The 23263-nt window shown below is 34.8% G+C and overlaps 1 protein-coding gene across 2 annotated transcripts in view; it reads left to right on the top strand.

Annotated features, from left to right (window-relative positions):
• Positions 1 to 23263, top strand: part of GOPC (golgi associated PDZ and coiled-coil motif containing) — a 45484-nt gene extending 22221 nt beyond the window's left edge. The window contains exons 2-9 of one of the 2 annotated variants that reach the window (XM_003827584.4): positions 4276 to 4440; positions 5863 to 5886; positions 8185 to 8360; positions 9916 to 10081; positions 12590 to 12685; positions 13799 to 13963; positions 16502 to 16682; positions 20159 to 23263. In XM_003827584.4, coding sequence (XP_003827632.1) covers positions 4276 to 4440; positions 5863 to 5886; positions 8185 to 8360; positions 9916 to 10081; positions 12590 to 12685; positions 13799 to 13963; positions 16502 to 16682; positions 20159 to 20289 — 1104 coding nt within the window. In that variant the 3' untranslated portion in view covers positions 20290 to 23263. The remainder of the gene's footprint in view (positions 1 to 4275; positions 4441 to 5862; positions 5887 to 8184; positions 8361 to 9915; positions 10082 to 12589; positions 12686 to 13798; positions 13964 to 16501; positions 16683 to 20158) is intronic. The other variant, XM_003827583.4, reaches the window with a different exon arrangement.

Genomic DNA, 23263 nt, shown 5'->3' with positions numbered 1-23263 from the left:
TCATACCCAATAAAGGAGTTCATATTGATGCAGGATATTTTCTTGACCCCTTCATGGTACTCACGACAGGGGTGCCCTGTTTACTCAGCCCACCCTGCTCAACTCCTGGCAGGTGGGAGCACACGAGCAAATGAGTATGAGAACTGGCTGGCTGCTTTGGCACTGGCAGGAGCAAACTTGGTTCACTTGGGTCTGCTGCACTTCACCCCTCATAGGAGGGAGTGTGTAGGCAAGCAGGTGTAGAACTGGCCAGCTGCTTTAGTACCTGCAGGAGCAAACTCCATGCAGGCCCTGTGGCAGCATCCAGGTCTGGGTGCCTGCGATCCCAAGGCTCCAGAGGGCATGTTACAAGGTTCTCTTAGCTCTGCTGGACAGAAGTGTATTATCAGCTCACTGCACCTTTTGCCTTTTTGGGGGCAGCTGCCCTCCACCAGTAAGGGCAGAGGGCCAGTGTGATAGCCTTTTTGGGTACCTGCACTTGGTGGGTCCCGAATTCTTGTCTGGTGCCCAAGAAGAATGAGGTAATGTGAATTCATGCTGAGAGCCACTTTCATTCACTCAATAAAATTCTCTGCATTGACCATCCTTCATCCATGAATTGAAGGATGGTGAATGCAGAGAATTTTATTGAGTGATGAAAGTGGCTCTCAGCAGAGAGGGGAGCTGGAAAGGGGATGGGAAGGGCATGTCACTCTCCCCTGAAGTCAAGTTGCCTCTCTCTGATGTCCAGCTACCATCTCTGAAGTCATGATGCCTGTGCCCGAAGTCCAGCTGCCTCTCCTCTCTACTGGCTGAGTCTGGGGTCTTTATTGGCACAGGATGGGGGGCAGGGCAGGCCATAGGTAGTTTTAGAAAAAACAACATTTGATTGGTAAAAAGACCTTATTCAGAAAGAACCAGTCGGGAGAGAGTGGGCACACAGGGATGGAAGTTCTCACTTTGGGCTTCAGCTTTTAGGCTTGAAGATGGGGTTTTGCCGAGGACACACCCCCATCTGCCTAGAATTTCTCTGCCTCATGCCTCTGTCAATGTGTGTGTGTGTGTGTGTGTGTGTGTGTGTGTGTGTGTGTAGGGGGGGAGGCAGAGGGAGGGAGGGAGAGAGTGAGAGAGAGAGAGAGAACTTACAAACCACCAAGAAAAATATGGACAACTCTCTAGAAAAATGGGCAAGAGACTAACACAGGTACTTCACAAAAGAGGGTATTCAAATGGTCAGTAAACATATGAAAAGGCAGTTAAACCTTATTAGCAATGAGGAAATTTTAATTAAAACCACAACAATATACCACTGCATCCCTACCAGAATTGCTAAAATGAAAAATACTGACAATGCCAAGTGAAGGCAAGGATATGACGCTCTCAAAGTTCTTATACATGGTGGGTATGTCAGTTGCTACAATCACTTGGAAAAGTGACCTTTTCTCCTGAAGTCTAACGTACATACTCTGTAACCCAGAAGCTTCCCTCCTAGATATATACTCAAGAGAAATATATGCAATATGTATCAAAAGATAGATTCATAGCAACATCATTTTAATAGTCAAAAATTCAAAACAACACAAATGCCCATCCAAAGTAGAATGAAATAGAATGAGAAGTAGAATTAAGTTGAGGGAAAGTAGAATGAATGAAAAATAGTAATGTTATATATTTATTTAGTGAATACAATATTGCAGAAAATGAAGTGCAGCTATGCAAAACAAGCTATGAACAAATCTTATAAGCATACTCAAACATTCAAAAACAGGCAAAACTATTTATGGTGTTAGAAGTCAGTGTATACTCTGATGGTTACCTTTGTGGATGAAGGTGGAGGTAGTGATTGGAGCGGGTCAAAAGTAGGATCCTGGGGTGCTAGTACTGCCCTTTTTTTTTTTCAAGATCTGAGTGATAGTTAAATAGGTATTTTTTGTAATGTGTTACTTGTGTACTTCCCTGATATGTTTATATATGAATTAAAAAGTTATTTTTAAAAAAATGAAGAAGTTTTATTAATAGGGAGTGATCTCCAGGAAGTAAAAAAGCAAGAGGCAGCCCACTATTTATATTATGCCACATCTTGGTTAATTTATAGCATGCTACTTCTTTTCTTCTACCTCTTGGGCCATCCCAGTCCTTGATACTCTGTTCTCCCTGTAACTCATAGGATATGAATTCACATCTCTGTGCTCCTAGTGTTAATCCAGATCCTACCTTTTCACTTATTTATTTTCTTTATTTCCTACATTCTGTGGAATATTCCCTGTTGATTATATCATGGTTGACACAAAATCAGCATGCCTAAAACTTAAATTTATCTTTTTCTTTCTCTCATGTCTATATAAGCTGTCATCCTAATCTTACTGTTTCCATCAATGGCTTCATTATTCTCAAAACTGGAAGTACTTGCATTGTTCTTGACCTAATCTTCCATTGCACATCCACTGTACTAGATCACACTGTAACTAAGTATTACTAATGATTTCTTTTCAGCATTGTAAAATTCCTTATTTTCATTTACAAAGTTACCATGATAACATGTCATTTGATAAGCTACAAATAGGACGTTGCTACTGTGTCCTTGTCTTCACTTCCTTAATAGTGTTGCTAAAATGCCATTGAGAGAAAATGCTTCAAAATTACGTAGTAACTATGGTTGTACAACTTCATGAATATACTAAAAACCACTATATTATTTACTTTAAAAGAGTGAATTTTATGATATTGAATTATATCTCAATAAAGGTATTATTAAAAATAAAAACAAAAAATGTCACTTAGGGCATAGAATGATTTCCTGTTAGATTGAATATCAGTTTTAGTTTATCATCCAAAGCCATTCATTGTATTCAGCTTCATTTCTCCTATCGGGTCATATCCAGTCTGTCAGTATACCATCCCTTGAGGTAGTTTAGTCTCCTCGATAATAACATTTTCCTAATCTAATAAGTTCTTTTGTATATAAGATTAATAATCTTATGAGAATAGTCAAAGCCATGGATATTATCACTGTTTTAAACTGAGGGAACTTGAGACAGAATGTTTTATCTAGAATCACAGGGCTAGTATTAGAATTTATTTCAACTTTACAGATACTTAAATTTGAGCATCTTTTATGCACTAGGCACTGGTTGGTGCAGTTGGGATATAGAGACATATTCCAATTATCTGATCCCTATCTATGCTCAGAGAGGCTTCTAGTCTCTCTGCCACTTTGCCTTTGCTAGTCTTCCCATGTCTGTATTTCATTACTGCTTCTATTTTGTCCATGTTGTTGTTTTCCTTCAAAGCCCTTCTAAACTCACTTTCAGTATGAATCTTTTTCTTATTTCCCTTCTTTAAGCCTTCCTTTAGTTTGAATTCCTTGGGACTGGGTCAGTTCTCTCTCTATATATAACTTGCCACATTATTTTAGTTGGTCCACATGTGTATTTATCAACCCAGTTGATATGAAAGCTTGTCAAGGGCATAAATTATGATCTATGAGTTTTAAAAATATTATCTACAATTTTTTTTCTCATTGCGCTGGCATAGTTCTGGGCCCTTAGATGCTTAGCAAAATTATGTTGAGTTGAATAGGAAACAAAGGCATGTCTTGATCTTTAATCTACTGGCTAGCTGGGAAAACCAAAAACACAAGGGACACATCCTGTGCACAATTGTAAAACAATATATCAATTGTGCAAAAATGAAAACTTCAAACTGAATTGGTAAGTGGTCCTGATGAGTTGCTCTGCTATGCCAAAGCTGAAGACTTACAGTTAACTCTGATCTTTAGGCTTACCATAGTCTCAGAAGTTGATACCTTAGCACCTAAAATAACTTTACTAGATAATGATTGGGATGATTTGGGCTAGTATTCGTTGGATTGAAGGCAGAACACAACTCACTTACTGACATATTCTCTAATACTGTTAATGTTAGTGATCCACCACAGCACACATTGTCTCTACCACATGGTGAACCACCTCATAGTTTTGCGTTTTCATAAGCTTTGAAGATAAAGGTGAAACAGTAAAAAGGTTTCTTAAAGTAAGCAAAGTAAAATGGAAGTAGCATTCTGTGTTATTAGAAGATACAGTTTATAGTAGATTTCTCTTGCTACCGAAATATCTGACTTATACTATTGATTTTCTGTCAGTTTAGATGGATGTCTTGTATCTTGGATAATATTATTCTAATGTTTGTGTATTTATTTCAAAGGTGGTCTCTCTGTTGTCATTCTTGAATAACAATTATTAGTCAAAAGAAAGAAAATTAAGCATCCTTAATTTCTTCTGTTGTTTTCTTTATAAGGCACAGTTGGTGGATCTGAAATCTGAACTGACAGAAACCCAAGCAGAGAAAGTTGTTTTGGAGAAAGAAGTACATGATCAGCTTTTACAGCTGCACTCTATTCAGCTGCAGCTTCATGCTAAAACTGGTCAAAGTGTTGACTCTGGTACCATTAAGGCAAAATTGGTAAGTAGTTTAGAGAGTGACATGCCCTTGCATGTATTTTACAGGGTGTAGAGGACAATTTTGAATGAGACTTTTAAATTATAAAATATATGTGCTTATTGTGGGAAATTTAGAAAATATAAGAAATATAAAGTTTATGATCATTATGATAATCTGCAATCTCATCACCTATAATCAGTGATATCAACAATCAACTGATAAAATTTTTCCTATTTAAAATATATGTATAAATATGTTTAAAAGATATTTGTGATTATAACATATAAGATTTTTTTTGTCCTACTGTATCAGTTGGATTAAATTCAGTTGCATATAACAGAAATCCCAAGTAACATTGGGATTATTCTTGAATAGTACTTATTTTTCTCTGAAATGAAATCTGAGACCGGCAGTCTAGAGTTGATACGGCAGCTCCACAAATATTAGAGATCCAGATTCCCACCATCACTGTGCTCTGCCATTTTTAGCTTATGGTTTCCATCCTCAGGATTTCTTCATGTCTGCATTTCAGGCAGGAAGAAGGATTAATCTAAGGAAAGGGCAAAAAGATGCTTCTCCATGATGTTAGCCTTCTTTAAAGAACTTATTATTAAATCTTTCTCAGTAATTTTTGCCAGCATTTCATTGACCATCCCCAGCTGCATGTCAGTCTCCTATTGGCCATATGGCCACTTCCAGTAAAACTGGAGTCTGTTAATAAGGAAGAAGTAAGAAATGGAATTGGGTACCAACCAGTAGCACATTCTTTTCTTTTGCTCTTAATATATTGTAAGCATTTTTCCTGCCACTGTGTACCACATATGTTTTGAGTGTGTAAGAGATAGCAGATATTTTGTTCCTATATGGGACACAGCAATAAATAAGACAGCTATTGCTTGGCAGAGGCAGGACATGAAATGATGTTGATGATATAATGAGAGTAATACATTTATAAGTTTTATTTGTTTTCAGTTAATTTCATTTGGTTAATTAGTTCCTAGTACTGATGTGTTAAAATTCATGAAAATAATTTTAAGTAAACTCTTAAGTTTTCTAACTCTGTGAATCTGTGTTAGAAGGGTTTTATTGAACTGAAATAAAAGCTCATAACTGCTTCTTCAAGCTATTTGACATTAACATTCAGAAACAATCTAAATTTTCTCTAGAAAAGAATTTACCTGAAGTTTTAACATTAGAATTTGAAAGAGTATGATGAAAAGAACACTGTACCAGTTATGTTGACTAATTTTGATAAAACAAAAAATTTTAATCTAATGCTATTACAGTTACTATTGTTTATAGATTGCAAATATATTTGTTCTAATGAACTTTACCCAAATGATATTCAACATGTGGGATTCTTCCTTATAATGATTATACCACTAAATAAAATCATTTGTTTGATCTTTTTCTAATTATAAAACTTTTTTCTTATATCTGAAGTCTGGCCCCTCTGTGGAGGAGCTGGTAAGTATATTGTTTCTGTTTTGCTTTAATATGTCACGCTGAAGTGTTCTTAGTGTTTTATTTGCATATTATATGTTGTCACTCATTGTATTTGAAAATAGCATTAATGATGGCAATTTTTTAATGTTCCAGTACCTGAAAAGTTCAGTGGATGGCCCATTGCTCTTTTCTCACTGCATGTTGTTAAACATTTTTCTTTTGTTAGTGATTTATAGCCATTATTTGCAGAGCCTGTCAATTTTTGACAATTTTTGAGCCTTGTAGCTTGCTCATACCTCTACTTCAAAGAGCAATTGGTTTTCCCACTTCAGGGTATTGAAGATATATCAAGCAGGCTTAGTTTTTAACCCCCTTAAGTTTCTATTTGAAATTATTTCCAGAAAAGAATGTGCATGTTGGTTTCTTCTTCATCTACTGCATGTGTTACAACTTTTCAAGAGTCTTGAGAATAATCGTATGGCCTTTGAAACAATTGAATTTTGAAATGCTTTAGCAGAAGTTATTTTAGAAAATAACAATACATTTTTAATATTTTTCTCATTACCCCAACCTAATCAAGTTCCAATTTGTCTTATGGCTTTACCTCTTTTGAAGATATAATCTTTGGTATCTAAATGTAAAATGAACATCTTGGGTGTTACCTAGTAACAAACAGGTTAACTAAGAACCAAGAAAATTTTTTTCTGGAAATCTAGAAATGGTTAACTTCAGTTTCCTTCATCTTATTCTTGCTTACCTCTGTTAATTTCGGGCCCAAGAGTTTGTCAGATTCATTAGGGATTTGAATCATTAAAACCCCAGTGAGTGGTAGCTTAGTATGTCTCCCACATTTCATTAATGTAGTATAAATAGCTCATTAAAGTAATTGAAAGTAGGTAATCGTCAACATAAAGTTTATTTAGCCCATAAGCCAAAGAAATCTTGGTCTAGGAATGCTCTTTCAAAAGTTGCATCAACTTTAACATGTCATAAGAAAGATTTTTGTTTGTATCTCCAAACTGGTTTCTTTTGAAACAGATACTTGCCCTTTTAGGACATAGGTTCTGAAATAAAGATTTTAATAATTCCAAAATTATGTTAAAAGGAGGATTCTAGATTGAGTTTTTCTAACCCTTTAAAACCAGTATCTAGAAATTACGTTGTAATCTTTTTTTTCCCCAGAAATTGAGTCTGGTAATCTTTCATCTGTTTGTCATATATATAACAAATATTTTTAATCAAAGAAGTGATAAATATATCTAGCATTTAGTAGTTGTCATTAATTTTAGCTTGTATGTGTGTGTGTGTATATGTAAATATATATATTTTTTAGGATTATCATATTTATTGACTAGTATTCAAATATATCTATTTTGATGTTGTTCAAAACAGTAGACCAAAGGAGGCACATTAAATTAGTACCAAAATATATTCCATGAATTGCTGAAAATTTGCTTAAATTTGTTTCTTAGCTTCTGAATATCCAGAATAAAAAGGGAAATAATTGTGTAAAATAATCAGTGCCCATACAATAGAAACAATACTATTCATCATTTCCTCAAGAGAAACAATTTCTCTGGTGCTAAGGTAGGTTTTTATTTACGTCCTCACAAAAGGGACAAAGGGGGTATAGGGAATAATGTCTTCCACATATTGTGAACAAATGTAACCATGTTTTCATAGGATTTGTGGATTCTGTAAAAGCAGTTCTGCTCAGGATAAATGCAAGTTTTCAGTGTTTACGTGGTTTTTTTGATCTATAAATAACAGTTAAAATGTCTATTGGGGTCCTTATTTAACTCTCAAAAGGGTTTTATCTGGCCATATAGTTTTGTGTGTGTGTGTTATAAGTTTCTTGTGGTCCTCCAAGATAAATTAGTTATAAAGTGTATATGCAAGTTCTGACAAGTCTACTTTATAGACTTGTTGCATTAAAGTTAATTAAATGTTTGGGAACAACCACCAAAATGATTATTTTTATATTAGTCCAGTTTTCTAAGTCAGTTTTAGAAGTAAATAGCAGATTCAACTATCCATTGAAGCCACTTTTACTAATATGTGATAACATGAGCTTAGAGTAGACTACTTTTCTTACTATACTCCATATCAGGGTAACCCATGGCGTGCAATTATTTTATCTAGAAGTAGTTCCAAGATGTTATGGTACTAGTTCAAAAGAACTACATCCAGATCTTTGTGTTCCATTTTATAGAGATGATACATTGTTGAACTGTAGGCTTTTGTGCATTTTCAGGAACATGGTCTAGTGCTAAAGAGTTTTTATTTTCATTAAATTATATGCTTTTAAAAATTACATAGGAAAGAGAGCTTGAGGCAAACAAAAAAGAAAAAATGAAAGAAGCACAACTTGAAGCTGAAGTGAAATTGTTGAGAAAAGAGAATGAAGCCCTTCGTAGACATATAGCTGTTCTCCAGGCTGAAGTATATGGGGCGAGACTAGCTGCCAAGTACTTGGATAAGGAACTGGCAGGAAGGTGTGTAAAAAATGGGTATTATTGTACTCTTAAGTGACAAATTGGATATTTAATGAGGTTGACTCTTACTTCTTTTTTTTTTTTTTTTTTTTTATTTTTTTGAGACAGAGTCTTGCTCTGTTGCCCAGGCTGGAGTGCAGTGGCATGATCTCTGCTCACTGCAACCTCTGCCTCCTGGGTTCAAGCGATTCTCCTACCTCAGCCTCCTGAGTAGCTGGGATTACAGGTGCCTGCCACCACGGCCAGCTAAATTTTGTATTTTTAGTAGAGATGGGGTTTCACCATGTTGGCCAGGCTGGTCTCAAACTCCTGACCTTGTGATCCATCCACCTTGGCCTCCCAAAGTGCTGGGATTACAGGTGTGAGCCACCGCACCTGGCCTACTCTTTTTTCTTATGGTAAATGAAGCATTAATCTTTTTCCTCAGAATTATTTTACAGTTGGTTTTAACTTACTGTTGTTAAATTAATACTGACAGCATTATGTATCGCAGATCTAGTTATCCATACTACATATGTTTAGTTTACACACACAAACACTGATAGTATCTTACTGTGAAATGCTAACAACTCTGTAGAGCAGCACTTTTCAACTATTTTGTGCCTTGAGACCAGTACAGCCGATATTCACATGCATAGCAGAACTTCCGTAAGGAATTCTTTTTATGATCACTGAAACCCAGTCTTTCTTGCCCTTCAAAAAAACGTGTTGGTATTTAGTTAATGACAATGATTTTATCATAATCATACACAGAATTCTGCTTGTATTTATTAAGTAAATTATTAACAAACTTTGGTGACTTATTAGTACTAAATCATTTTGTGCATATTCTTTTAATGTCACATTAAAAACATGGAACAAAGAAAAAAAAATTTGTATCATCTTGAAGTACAAATTTTCTAGTAACTTTTTTTTTTTTTTTAATTTTGTGAGATGGGGTCTCACTCTGTCGCTCAGGTTGGAGTGCAGTGGTGCAACGTTGGCTCACTGCAGCGTCCACCTTTCAGGCTCAAGTGATCCTCCCACCTCAGCCTTCCAAGTAGCTGAGACCACAGGCACGCCACCATGCCTGGTTAATTGTTAAGGTTTTGCCTTGTTGCCCTGGCTGGTTCTAGTAACTTTTAACCACATTTAAAATAATCATTTTGTGAAAAGAAACTCTAATTAGAAGAAATATTTTTGTCCATTTATCTCATCTAAAAGCTAACATTTAATAGTATCTGAGTTCAGTGACTTTGCATGCAAGACATAAAATAGATTGACATTAATCTCATAAATTATTTTTTTAGATTTATTTGAATTAAGTATATGACTAAAGGAGTTCACATTAATTCCTTTAAAAAATGTTTTTACTGGTTTTTCCCTTGAAGATACCTGTTCTTTTCAGAGTTTTCATATTTTTTTTTATATCTGAGAGACATCAAGAAGTTCCTGAGTATTAGTTTTATCACTAATTTGAGATTCATGCAAAAGCTACTTATGTTCAGTAATTTTCCTGAATTCTCACTATAGTGAATAGAATGAAAAATCAATGTACTCTTTTCCCAATATGAAGGGTCCAACAGATACAATTGCTAGGACGAGATATGAAGGGACCTGCTCATGATAAGCTTTGGAACCAATTAGAAGCTGAAATACATTTGCATCGTCACAAAACTGTGATCCGAGCCTGCAGAGGACGTAATGACTTGAAACGACCAATGCAAGCACCACCAGGCCATGTATGTTTGCTTTGCTGCTGCTTCCCACCCAGCCTCTTCTTTCTTTCTTTAATCACAGTTGCTTTCCATTCTTTCCTTTATTCTAGTATTGTTTGAAACCTTTATTTAAAAGTGAAAATGGGATTCAACTTATTCAAAGTAGATGAAGTTTCAACACCCATAGAAATTTTAGTAGCTCTTCACAGACTTACTAATGCCCTGAGAGTGCTGCAGACAGTGAGCCATTGTTAGCAAATGCATATTGCTAGTATGTTGGATCATATTTCCAGTTTTTCCTGGATCATGATTGGGCATGCTTGAATTTGTTTTAATCTTAGCTTAGAGTGTGTGGTCATATTGATAATTTGGCAAATATTTTGGGGTAGTTCTTTAAGGGAACTTTTAGTAACTGAATACAAATGTAGATTCTGAACTAACATTTACACCTGTTTGGTCTTGGATTAAGATAGAATTTGAGATCTGTAGCCAGTTGTCTGCTTCTGTAGCCACCATTATATAAAAGCTTCTATCTGGATAAATCTTTATTGAATTTTATCATAACAGCTGCTTGATAATATAGACCTTAATATATGAAAGCATGTCTCCCAAGGGTTCACATATCTTAGTACCAGATAATGTATGGCCTTAAATAGTAAAATAGTTTGTTGCCTCTGCAAAGATTTTTGTAAGAAGAATTGGTATGTAAATAGAGTTGGTGGAAGAGAAGTGGGGATAGCGATAAGCACTTATGCCATTGTTTTCTAGGACACTGGTGGTTCCCATTAACTTCTAGGTCCAGTAGATTTGGGAAATGGAGCGGTTAGGAGAAAGACAAAGTAGTTTGTATCAGATGTGTCTGAGTGATAAAAGCATGCTTGTTAAATTAGCTAAATATGAGGTTGGGGTTTTAGGTAGTGGCTGGATTATAGAAATTATTTTATACTAAATAGAGGAATTTTAACTTTAACCTGATAATCATGGAAGTTTTAAATAAAATGGCAGACTTCATAAAATTTACATTTTTTAATAGTTATTTTGGTATAGTGAAGAGGACCAAGTTGGAGTCAAGGAGATATATTAGAAAGATACTATGGTCATCCAAGGAGAAAGTGATGAGGTCAGGAGAAGTGGCATTTGAGAAGGATAGATTTGAGAGGATTATAATCAGGAGGGCTTGATTGGTGACTAACTGCTTTTGGTTAAATAGTGAAAAAGAAGAGTCTGGGCTTTTAGTTTGAGCAACTGAGTGAGATCTGGCATTCACTGGGAAGGGAAATAGAAGAAAAGGAAGGATTTGGGGAAAAGATGATGAGATCAGTTTTAGACAAGCAGGGTTTGAGGTGACAATGGGATGTCCAAGATACATCCAACTGGACATATGACTCTGGATTTCAGGAGAGAAATCTGATTTGAAGAAATATTAGGGAAACTATCCTTCTATTATACTTGAAACCTTGGAACTGATTAAGCCTGTTCCAAGTATATATGTATATATAAAGTATATATGTAGTAAAAAGAATAGGAGGCCAAGGATAGAAACTTACGGAGTGGGAGAAGGAAAAGGATCACTAAAGGAAGGAGCCTGGGATGGAGCTGTCAGATACAGGCCATCTAGGAAAGTAGTGTAATAAAAACTAACGGAAAGAGTGGGTTTCAAGGAGGGGTTGATGAACAGTATCAACTTTCTGCAAGTTTGAAGTAGGATAGTGACAAAAAGTGTTAATTGTGTGTAACAATATTGATTACTGGTGACCACAGAAAAGAAAATTCCAGTTGTGCATGTAGGGGCAAAACTCTAATTACAGAGACCAGAGGACTGAATGTGAGTGGCAAGGAAGTAGATATGATGAGGATGAACTTCGTGTAGAGGTTAAGGAAAAGGGGAGGATGGTAGTTGCTAAGGAAGATAGTGAAGGATTGAAAGGTTTTTTGTTTTGTTTTGCATTTGCACATGATCAGTATTTTAAAACTGGAAGAGGCTTGTGATTCATTTATCTGCTGAGTAGGAAAACAGCTTAGTAGAGACAGAAAGAGTAAGGCTACCAGAGAAAAGAGTATTAGTGGATCAAGGCCCTTTATTTAAGAGGTAGACTCCAGAGCACCAAGGAATGTATAAGTAATTAATGGTCCAATTGGAAATTTGTTTTTCAACTCTACAACTCAGCTAAAATGAATGTATATCTTAAAGATATCCAGTGAAGATAGACACTTTTATTTTTTGAGGATATTTGTTCCTCAATTAATTCCTGGAAATCATTTCTTTTATAATGCCCTACAATTTAAAAAGAAATGTATCAATATTTTAAACATTATTGGCAAAAGGGTGAGAACATCATCTATAAATTTTGCATCAACAGAATAGCTATTTTCATTTTTCCATTTTATCTGTTACTTTCTTAACCCTGTACTGTTTATCCATTCCAGGAAGTTAATACAGATTTCTAAAAGCAAGTTATATAGTATGAGTTTACTCTATTTGTTATGCTATTTAAATGATACTACTTTTTCTTCTTTTTTCCTCCCAATAAGGATCAAGATTCCCTAAAGAAAAGCCAAGGTGTTGGTCCAATTAGAAAAGTTCTCCTCCTTAAGGAAGATCACGAAGGCCTTGGCATTTCAATTACAGTAAGAAGTAGTACTTCCAGTATCATTTTCTACAGTTATCCAGTATAATCATGCTCCTCTGTTGGACATCACTGGGGAACAGAATATTCTGGATGTATTTTTTAAATAACTAAAATTTATCCCCATGGGGATAAATGTTTGCTTTTGTGTAAATATTTTTTTAAGAAATAAATATTCCTAGCAACTATTAAGTGTACCTTTAGTAAGCATAGTTTAACATTCTTATTATGATTCACTTAATAGTTCTGTGCCATATACTGTGATGCCTCTAGGAGCCCTTGGGAATAGACATGGCTGTTTTCTTCTATGTTAAATGGCTTCAGATTGTATTGTTCTCTCTTGGAGTACGTGTATCTTTCTCTTGCCTCATTTATTAGCTGTCAGATTTCACTGTCTCTTGGGTCCAAATGTTATATATTCTTTTTTTAAATTCGATGCCTTTAGGAGTCATTTTGTTGTCATCTCAGTGCTTTAATGAACAAGGTGGCTTTAATTTTCATTTGATAATACTTAGGCACTGAGCAAGATCATTTGTTTTTTTAGTATTGCTTAATGTAGAAATGTTTCTTATAATAAAAAGCTCATCTAATCTATATTTCTTGAATACTTACCTTTTTTAATGTGCTGAAGAGCATACATTTTAGCAGGACAAATAAGACACACACACACACCCCTACACATTCGCAACAATGATATAAGCTAGAGAGTGATAGGTACCAAATACTGCATTTTTTCAATTCTACATTGCATATATTTTCATATTTTAACTTCTCTGAAATTGAAATTTATCTTATAATCTTAAAATTATTTTTGTGGCACCTAAAATAATTGGTCTTGTCATTCGTAGTGATTTAGACTTGATAAAATGTAATGGTGCTATGGAGTACTAACACATAAGTTTTTTTTAATTTAAGAATTTAGCCAATTTCTGTTCAATACTCTTTGATAATTTTTACCATTACTTAAGTAGCAAATAAAATTTTACCCAGCATTTATAGAGACAGCATAGGTGTTTAATGAAATATATTTTTAAGAAAATATTTTATCTCTAGATTAATCGGTAACTGTACCTTACAAAGAGTACTTTAATTTACTGCCCTTTGTTGTTGTTAGGGTGGGAAAGAACATGGTGTTCCAATCCTCATCTCTGAGATCCATCCGGGGCAACCTGCTGATAGATGCGGAGGGCTGCACGTTGGGGATGCTATTTTGGCAGTCAACGGAGTTAACCTAAGGGACACAAAGCATAAAGAAGCTGTAACTATTCTTTCTCAGCAGGTAAATTCCCTTCATATAATTAGAACTGGATCTATCAATTGGTTATGAATCTATTGAACACTGTATACTTCCCTACAAAGTTTCTAAAGTAGTAAAGTGTTTACACATAGTTCTTGTTTCCTTTGATTTAATGCTTTTATAGATGACATTCAGTCAGATTTACTGAAAATGGACCATTCCGTTTTGTTTATTTCATAACTTTGAGCAAGTTACTTAAGTCCTCTGTCCCTCAGTGTCCTCACCTGTGTGGGAGGGATTGAAAGAAAGCTGTGAGGATTAAGTATGTTAATACATATAAAGTACTCAGAACAGGACCTGAGACTGAAAAAACAACATCCTTAATGCCTAGAACACTATATATAAGGTATTACAGAAAAGACAGTGCTAGAAGTAGATTGATTTTAGTCATGGAATATTAAAATTGAAATCACACATAGAAACTATCTAGCCCAACTCTCTTAAAATGAGTAAACTAAAGTTCTTAGAGATGAAAGGATTTACTCAAAGTTGCCGAGCAAATAAATTATAGAATTGAGATTCATACTCAGGAGTCATATTTGTCATACAGTTGTACTTAAAATGTTGTTTTATTTTGTTTATTTCTTTCAAGAATAGAGTTGAGGGAATTAGAGGCATTGGTAGTACATTGAGATTTTTCTTGGATTATCAGTGTGGTATGCCTCTGTAGAATTGAATCTCAGAGTTGAAAGTGAATATTGTTCATTGGTTCAATTCTATATGATGCATAAATCTTTGCAACATCACTACTTCAATAATTATATTACAGGGAAGACTTGCTGGTATCAACCAGTCCATTCCATTGTTATACAGTACTGATTTTTAGAAAGCTTTTTCTTATATTAAGCCTGAAATCTGTGTCTCCATGACAGCTACTCACAGATCTAATTCTGTCATCTAAAACTTTGCTGAAGACCACTGCATCATCTGTCTCTTTCTGCAAAATGGTATTTTTAAAGCATTAGCTGACAAGAGAGATCTAAGAATGCTACGCTATTCTCTTAAGTTAGTGTTTTATCAATCCATCTTGACTGTCATCCAGTAGCAAAAGAGTGGGATAACTGGTGAAGGAGCTATCAATGGGCAGCCATAAGTTTTAAGGAAATGCTAACTAAGCACATATTAAAATTCTGAGGTATAACCTTAAACTGCTGGGAAAGAAGAGCACCAAAGAGACTAACTTAGTGAGTAGCAGTCAAAAATGGCGTGTTTTCTTTTGAGCAAAGGCAAGCCATAGTTTTCAGAATTGCCAACACCACACTTATATGTAGTGGTTGGAGTCTCTTATTAAATGACAATTATAGCTTGGAAATTTTTCTTTTAACATAAAACGATCTGTAACATTTTTTTTCTTTTTTGGAGCCAGGATCTCACTTTGTCACCCAGGCTGGAGTGCAGTGGCACAATCACGGATCACTGCAGCCTCAACCTCCCAGGCTCAAACAGATCCTCCGACCTCAGCCCCCCGAGTAGCTAAGACTACAGGTGCCTGCCACCATGGCCAGCTAATTTTTTTTTTTTTTTTTTGTAGAGATGGGTTTTGCCATGTTGCCCAGGCTGGTCTCGAATTCCTGAGCTCAAGCGATCCACCTGCCTCAGCCTCCCAAAGTGCTGGGGTTACAGGTGTAAGCCACTGTGCCTGGCATGATCTGTAACTTTTTACTTGAATGTTTCATTGTTAAAGAATGACAGTACAAATATTACACAGTTAGTCTAGCATAATATAAAGATTAAGGACTTCAGAGTCAAACTTTTGTTTTTCTTTATTCTTGTTCATTATGTAGGGAAAGTTATCTGCTTTCTCCAGGACTCACTCAGCTTTCTCGTTCATGTAAAAGAGACTATAATAGGATTATTCTGGGGATTGAAGGCTATAATTTATAGTAAATATATAAATATAGTAATTACTATTAGTACGAGACAGAATACCTTGATTAACACTATGTCTATGTCTGGTACTCAGTGTAAGTTCTTACTCAAGACCTATTGAATAAGAAACAAAAAATCATTTTGTAGGAGTTTCTTGAATTAGTTAAGAAAAGATTTATATGATGTCCTTATGGCAGTGTACAAAAATCATTTTGTAGGGGTTTCTTGAATTAGTTAAGGAAAGGTTTGTATGATATCCTTATTTAATATCTGACTATTTAGATGTATTTGCTGAATTGCTGTATGCAGTACAAAGTAGCAAATAACTTTAAAACCGAATACTTGTTCCAAAATTCTATAAATTTAATAATTAAGCATCCTCTTAAATTTTAGATCTATTAGCAAAAAGACTATGGTCAGTAGAAAGAGCTACTATAATGTTTAAAGGAACTGTAGAGAGGATTCACGAGGCTGATCTAGACATGATGGCCTCACTACCTCTTTAGATTCTAGAATTTTATTATTTATTTTCTGGAAATCAGCTATCTCTTAGATCTCTCTACCCCTAAGCCTTCCCACAAAGAATTTGGAAATCCTTTTTAAATTACAGTTACAATAACTTGACTTTCTTATTTTCATTTCCTGTTTTAGAGAGGAGAGATTGAATTTGAAGTAGTTTATGTGGCTCCTGAAGTGGATTCTGATGATGAAAACGTAGAGTATGAAGATGAGAGTGGACATCGTTACCGTTTGTACCTTGATGAGTTAGAAGGAGGTGGTAACCCTGGTGCTAGTTGCAAAGACACAAGTGGGGAAATCAAAGTATTACAAGGTAAAAATCACTCTAAAAATTATTATTAACATATTCATTATTATTAAATGTTTAAAATGTGAAGGCCTCAGAATTTCTTCAGTAAAACTGTTTTGTGAGGAAATCAAAGGAATGAAGAGCTTTCCCTTGTTTATTGTTTTATTGTATACTATGCTAACAGTTTATTTACCGTATATGTTCTTCTATATTCATCTTGGACTGTTAAGACAAGTACATTACCAGTTACTCTACTGCAAGTGATCCTTGAAAAATAAATAAATTTTTTTCTAGACTCTGAAACAAAGACCAACATACTACTTTGAGTAGATCTATCTTGTAGACTACATTGTCTGTCTGTCTTGATGCAAATTCATGTCTCACAATGAATTTTAAGCTAATTATGAATAAGTATGAAGTATACTGTCACCTTATGATTGCTATTAGAATCAACTTATATTATCTTGGGGATGTTTGGTTTAGTTCCTTTGCTATCATTTAGACATATTTTAAGGAAAAACTCTAGCACTTCCTTTTACATAGAGCAGTGGTCCTCAAATTGTGATCTGTGGATCTCTGAGGGTCTCTGAGATATTTTAGCAGAGTTCATGAGGTCAAAGCTTTTCATAATAATACTAAGATATCGTTTGTCTTTTTTTGCTATGTTGATATTTGCACTGATGGTATCTGGTTGATGCAAAAGCAATTGGGGTAAAACTGCTGGTGCCTTAGCACTAATCAAGGCAGTGTTGCTAATACTAGTAACTGTACTAGTAATCATTGTTTTCTTCCTTGCCATCCATTCATAGTAAAAGAAGAAGAAGATACCAATTTTGCTTAAAAATATCTTTGATGAAATGGCAGTAACAGTTAATTTTTAAATATTGACCTTTGAGTACCTGTCTTTTTAATATTCTTTGTGATGAGATGGGAAGTATGCATAAAGCACTTACTCTGCACACTGAACAAAGATGCTGGTTTCAAGGGAAAGTACATAAGTGACTGAACTAGCCATTTTTCTTCATGGAAGACAATTTTTACTTGAATGAATGACTAACAAAGTATGGATTTTCGGACTATTTGGAAGCCATTTTCTTAAAAATGAACAAAGTCCATCACTTCAGGAAAGACAACTGATAATATTTATTGCCAGTGATAAAATGTGAGCTCTCAAGTGAAAGTTAGAACTTTGTAAAACATACATTGATCACCATGAGCTTGACAGCTTCCTAACACTTAAGCTTTTCTGATGAGATTGATGATGATATTAATGAATGTGATTTTTTGATACAGTAAAGTGAAATGTGTCAACTTTTGGAATTGCTATATAACTTCATGGTCCAATATTTTTCAAATCACCAGTAAATGATGTTATAAAATTTTGCATGGGAAAAGATCCATTCAAAATGCAAGATAGGCAAATGGATTTTAATATAACAGAGTGTGAAAAGTTCACTGATAAGGTTTCAAATTCCACATTGTCAAATTTTTGTATAATATCAGAGAACAATACTGACAGTTATCTGAAAAGGCTGTTAAAATACTCTTCCATTTAGCAACTACATATCTGTGTGAGGCTGAACTTTCTTCATATACTTGTAACAGATTGAATGGAAGCAGATATATGAAAATACAGCTATCATCTACAAAGCCATTGAAGAGATTTGTAAAATTGTAAAATAATGCTACTCTTCTAACTAGAATTTTTTTTGTTTGGAACATAGAGTTATTTGTCATTTGACAAATGTTATTTATATTAACATTCTGGATTTATTGTCATTTTTAACAAAGAAATGAATTTTTTTTTAGATTTTTCAGTTTTACCTACTAATATGGGAAACATCAGTGGCTATAATCCACATAAACAGAAGCTTCTTGGAGTCCTCATTGCTTAGTATAAAGGCCTCCTGAGACCAAAATGTTGAACTCCTGGCATGGAGTTTTATGGTGAACTGATAAACTGTTGCACTTTTGATAAACTTGTGTGTTGTAAACTGTCTGCACAAAGATAGCAGTAGCAGTTACTGTTTTCACTGTGCATCTTGAGCAAAACTATTGTGGCAGTATGTCAAAACCTTACACTGTTGGGCTGCTCTCCATATGGTTTCATTGTATTTCACACTTGTTGTTTTCTGTCGGGATTAGAAAGCCTGTCTCTTCCTTTTTTTGTAACTGAGGCTAGAAGTCTTCTCTGTCACTTATGCAAATTGCAGACACTTAAAATGTGACTCAAATAACTAAAAATTTGTGTGTATATATCTTTTAACTGACTCGCTTAAAAAAATGTATCTGTTGGTTATTGTTTCACACATGTCTATACTTTATAGATATCTATATCACCTAAATAGGTGATATAGTCAACACTTATTTATTTATAAGCCTATTATTTATTTTATAGATGATCAGAATTCGTTTTAAATTTTAGCTAGACATCATCTTGCCAACAAATTACATTTTAAGCAATTAACTAGTATATGCCTCAGTTAACTGAAGTTAATGTAATATGAAAGCAACAATGAAAAATAAAAATATAATTCACAGTTCAGTAGATATTTATATAAGTAGAATTGACTGAATTTTACAATTATATGTATTATTTCTAAGTCTTACAGACAGCTTGATGGTGGCTCATGCCTGTAATTCCAGCACTTTGGGAAGCCAAGGCAGGAGGATCGCTTGAGGCCGGGAGTTACCAACCTGGGCAACATAGTGAACCCTGTCTCTTCAAAAAAATTTTTTAAATATAGCTGGACATGGTGGCACATGCTTGTAGCTCCAGCTACTCAGGAGGCTGAGGTGGGAGGATTGCTTGAGCCTAGGAGGTCAAGGCAGCAGTGAGCTGTAATCATGCCACTGCAATCCAGCCTGGGCAATAGAGTGAGACCCTGTCTCAGAAAAAAAAAAAAAAAAAAAAAGGAAAGGAAAACTTGATAAGAAACTTAATACAATTTTTACATAAGCCCAATATAGTATTTTTAAATCTCTACAATATTTGATACCTGCCATAAGGGGGAAGAATTCCCCTGTTAGGAATTACTGATTTGATTAATATAAGGCATTATTTTTGCCTCCGATTACTAATGTTAATTACTTGGGCATTCCTTTGTTTTTCACTCAATAAACTTATACAACTAACTTTTTTTTTTTTTAATTTTTTTAATTGAGACAGAGTTTCACTCTGTCGCCCAGGCTGGAGTGCGGTGGTACGATCTCAGCTCACTGCAACCTCCGCTTCCTGGCTTCAAGTGATTCTCCTGCCTCAGTCTCCCAAATAGCTGGGATTACAGGCATGTGCCACTATGCCCAGCTAATTTTTGTATTTTTAATAGAGACGGGGTTTCACCACATTGGCCAGGCTGGTCTCGAACCCCTAACCTCAGGTTATCCACCCACCTTGGCCTCTCAAAGTGCTGGGATTACAGGTATGAGCCACTGCACCTGACCAAAACTAACTTTTTAAACCAGAAAGTATCTGCTTTTTTTTTTCTCCTTTCTTTCAGGATTTAATAAGAAGGCAGTAACTGACACACATGAAAATGGAGACCTGGGCACTGCAAGTGAAACTCCGCTAGATGATGGTGCTTCAAAATTAGATGATCTGCACACTCTGTATCATAAAAAACCTTATTAAATTGACCATATCTCCAGACAAGATTGTTAATCAGACTATTCTGAATTTGGGGCACTGGGGAAGATGGTGACAAAGACTACAAAATCAGGGGAGGCTGTTTGTTGCCTAAATGAAAGGCGGGTACCTCAGGGCTTCATGTGAACAATTCTCAATGCATAAAACACCCTGTTTTCTGTGGTAGACCATAATTAGCTATTGCATGTAAAGCAATTTTGATTTTCTTGAACTTGTAAGCACCAAAGCATGTGTTTCCCAAAGGGGTATTACTGGGCTCTTAAGTACCAAATGAAACCCTACTGTTTTACTTGGTTCCTTTTCCCTTTAGTAGGAGGACAGTGCTAATTGGAATTTTATAAGGAGTACCCTTTAAAATACAGAGTAAGTGAATTCATATTTTATATTCTAGAATGTTAACTGTGGTATTTCGGAAGACAGAGTTTGACTCAATGAATTGTAGAAATATAGGCTTGACTTAATTTTTGTAACTGAAAGGCTTTAGACTTAAAAAAAATTTATTGTGCATCCTAAAATCTAAACCAATTATTAATGATCATTTATTGTAATGAGTTTGCATTTCAGCTTTATTCAATGCAGTACGAAATAGTTTTCTTTAAGCAGTCTTTTATCAATCAATGCTGCACTAGAAATAGATTCTCAAAAGTTACTAAACATTTTACTTTTTTTGTTTTTTAAAAGAAATGCAGATGAGTGTAAAACATCTGTTCTCAATTATGTTGATCTGTGTGCGCGGTACTGGAGCATTTACCCATTCATGTTGAGCCTCAAATGCTTGTTTTCTGGGGTCCACAAAAGACAGTTTTATACATTTTGAGTTGTTCATAAAGTTTGTCTTGTGATAGTCCTGGCACTTAAAGACAAATTTTTCTGGTAGTAAAAGTTCAGATTTATTACTATGTCATGAAACACAGTACATTCAAATCAAACGGCAGTTTTCTTTCTAAGTAAATGATTTCCAGTCATCTAAAAGGTGGGCAAGATGAGATAAAGACATTCTGATACAGTAATTGTTTTGGTTGGGTTTTCATGTCAGTTTATGTTTGACTAAAGCTCTCTTCATATGCAGGTTTATAAATTTGTTAGGTCTGTTGTCCCCTGATTAAACATGGAGTGCCTCCTCTCTGATTTAATATTCTGCAGGTCATTGTAACCTGCTAGGCAAAGTCACAACATTGCATTAAAGAGGTGATAGCTTTGCTAATATCACTGTTTTAAAGGACGTACAGTTAAAGGAATATTAAGTGGGAGAAAGCCTACAAGGCTTTTAGAATATTATCAGTGTCTTCATTTCTGGTATTCAGATGTTATGTGATAAACACATTTTTTTTGTCTTTCCCAGATACACTATATATTTGTTCAAGGGTAAATCTATAAAATGTATATACTTTATTTTGTGGTTTTGCTATTTATAAATTTAATGTTTTAACTGTTGCTCATTTATGGTTTGTTTTGGGTGGTGGTGTTCATCTGTATATCACCATGTTAATTTGTAATGGAAGTGCACTTCGTAGTGTATATTGTTACTGACATTAAAATACTTTATAGCATTGTCTCTGAGCAAAAGCTAGTATTTAATTGTACAAATGAATAAGCAAGTTACATGTTATTGTTTGCTCTTGACAGGGTAGGCCTCTTAAAAGAAAAAAAAAACTTGTTTTTTTCCTTATGAATCCCCTATGCCAAACACATACCTTCCATGCATGACATGAGATCTGCAAACTGGATTTTAGCCACCGTATTTATTTAGTCAAAAAAATTGTCCGTTGTAGCAGACCCGAAAACCTTTTTGCTGTGACATGAAACCATGTTATTCTTATCTTCTTAAAACACAGCCTGGGATGGAATGGCCATGGCATTTTTTTCAGAGAACATCCTTTATCTGCTATGACTGAATCCTTAGGAAATGTAAGCTTTGATTTTCAAGAACTACCGAATAAGTGTATGAAGAGGTGGTTTTTTAAAACTTCAAGTTGGAATTTTTATGAGGTCACTGTGTAATTTGAAGAATTGTGTGAGATTGTCATGATATAAATTCCTTTTAAGGACTGATAAATAGAATGAAAAGTTTCCAGGTAGTTTAAAACTCCACAGGTCAGTTTCCTTTTCATTCCTGCTTCACTGTGGTTTGTAAGCCTACGGGAGAGCACCGTTGCTCAGATGCTACTGTGAGCTTCCTGTCCGGTGTTAGAAAGTAACCAGTTAAAAGTTCATTTTAGAATGTATGGTTTTTGGGGATGAACTAAGAATTAGTTATTAGTTCCAAAGGACTGAGAACCAATTTTAATATTTTCACATTTATAGGAAAGAAATTCATATGTCCCTGAAACTTCTAGGACAAAACCAAACAAGTAAGGAGGGAACTGTTGCAAAGCCATTTCATCGAGAAGGGGACAGAAGGAGAAATACACACATGTATACACAAACAGAATGGTTGAGAAAACGTTTTAATAAAATGTGAGGGTCGTATGTGTGCGTGTATATATTTACACTTAACCTCTAAAATTCTCTTCTACAGTATCTCTGTTATGAATATGATGGAAAAGCAACATTTTGGTGGTGAGACTATTGTTAAAATAAATTTGAGAAAGATGAAAATTTTGTGAGTCTTGATAATTACAAGTCAACAGCTATCGAAAGTTAGCACAGCTTGTCTGTGGTGCTGTTTTTTTCCCCACCGCAGTGGACTTATGCTGTTTTCATGTTTAGAAACAAAAAGGTTTCATGTGATTCATGTGTAAGATGCACAGTATTTGACATCCTGATTATGTAATCCCTATTCCATCTATCCAGTCTTACACTTATGGTTGGCCTCAAATCTATTGCATTTATGATAATGTATTATATCTAGTTGAGTTTAATATTTTTTATTAGCCTGTAAATAAAGATGGCATCTTCTACATTAAAATGATATTGATCTCATTTTTTTAAATAAACATTTTGTTTCCTTGACGTTAAA

Source organism: Pan paniscus, chromosome 5 (genome assembly GCF_029289425.2).
Source record: "Pan paniscus chromosome 5, NHGRI_mPanPan1-v2.0_pri, whole genome shotgun sequence".
In the NCBI taxonomy this organism is placed as follows: domain Eukaryota; kingdom Metazoa; phylum Chordata; class Mammalia; order Primates; family Hominidae; genus Pan; species Pan paniscus.
Note: the sequence above shows the minus strand (reverse complement) of the source record. Positions and strands in the feature narration are given on the sequence as shown.